Source organism: Galeopterus variegatus, unplaced genomic scaffold (genome assembly GCF_000696425.1).
Source record: "Galeopterus variegatus unplaced genomic scaffold, G_variegatus-3.0.2 Scaffold1462, whole genome shotgun sequence".
Lineage (NCBI taxonomy): Eukaryota > Metazoa > Chordata > Mammalia > Dermoptera > Cynocephalidae > Galeopterus > Galeopterus variegatus.
In genome coordinates, this window is record NW_007727573.1 from 35896 (window position 1) to 37118 (window position 1223).

General features: G+C 46.4%; 1 protein-coding gene across 1 annotated transcript in view; it reads left to right on the forward strand.

Moving 5' to 3' along the window:
• The window catches only part of ADAT1 (adenosine deaminase, tRNA-specific 1), a 29456-nt gene that overhangs the window by 3760 nt on the left and 24473 nt on the right, over positions 1-1223 (forward strand). The window contains exons 3-4 of the mRNA XM_008577212.1: positions 417-607; positions 905-973. Of these exons, the coding sequence (XP_008575434.1) occupies positions 439-607; positions 905-973 (238 nt within the window). The 5' untranslated portion in view covers positions 417-438. The remainder of the gene's footprint in view (positions 1-416; positions 608-904; positions 974-1223) is intronic.

Sequence of the window (1223 nt, forward strand, 5' to 3'; positions counted from 1 at the left end):
AAAGATGTATGATTAGGGTGTGCCCAAAGGAGACTGAGGTCTGCAGCCCTTTAAGTGCTATTTCCACATGGCAATTGGAATAGTGAGAACAATTCCCTCTCATATGCTTTTGTGTTGTGTAGTAGATTCAGATTCATTAGAAATAATGTCAGATATCTAACATTTCTTTTTTTAAAAACAGCTTGAAGAAATAGGGTGTCTTCTGGGGTTGGGGGGATTTGGGGCATCTTTGATCTTTCATTAAAGATGAAAAGAGGGCAGGGAGGTAGTAGAAGAAAATGATCTGTAGACTTCCAGATAGAGGACCTCAGTCTGTAGTTGGGTTACATTTGCAGGACTGTTGAAGCTCTGGTGGCGAGGCTGTGGCATCTTGCATTGGTTCTGCTGTGCTTCTGATGGTTGTGGTTTTCAATCAGGGCCTCAGCATCAGCTCAGACCATGTGGACTGCAGATGAGATTGCTCAGCTGTGCTATGACCACTATCGGATCAGGCTGCCCAAGCAGGGGAAGCCTGAGCCAAACCGTGAGTGGACATTATTGGCAGCTGTGGTGAAGATACAATCTCCAGCTGACCAGGCCTGTGGCACCCCTGATAAGCCAGTGCAAGGTGAGACCCTGTCTCCTTGGAATGCTCCCTTGCCCTGTCACAGATGTTAGAATTATATATTTCTATGCAGGGACATTCATGGGCAAGGTATAAACTAAAATGTTAGGCATGTTTTTTTGCTCTCCGCCAGATAGCACAGTACCTCTGGTAGCAGGAGAGCACCATGCTGGAACCCCAGTCCTCAGTTGAGTCAGCCTGTGGGAATCCTCTGGAGGAATGTGCAGACTTATCAAACCTGAGCAGTGGGCAACATTCAGCTTCTGAGAGCTCACTTAATGATTTGTTTTTTCCCCTCAGTGACGAAGGAAGTTGTCTCAATGGGAACAGGAACAAAATGCATTGGCCAGTCCAAAATGAGGGAGAAAGGTAAGCATGGGCAGGGGTCAATGTAAAGACTGTCTTTCTGGGAGCTTTGGAAACCAGTGTCCATGTTAATTAACCTTTTCTCTCCTTATCAGGAAAGAGGGGCCATATAGGTTGAGGTAGCTGACTTTTCATTTCCTACTGTCATTCCAGTTAGAAGGACAGTACTCATTTAAAGAATGAAAATTCATCATTCCGGGCCGGCCCGTGGCTCACTCGGTAGAGTGCGGTGCTGATAACACCAAGGCCCCGG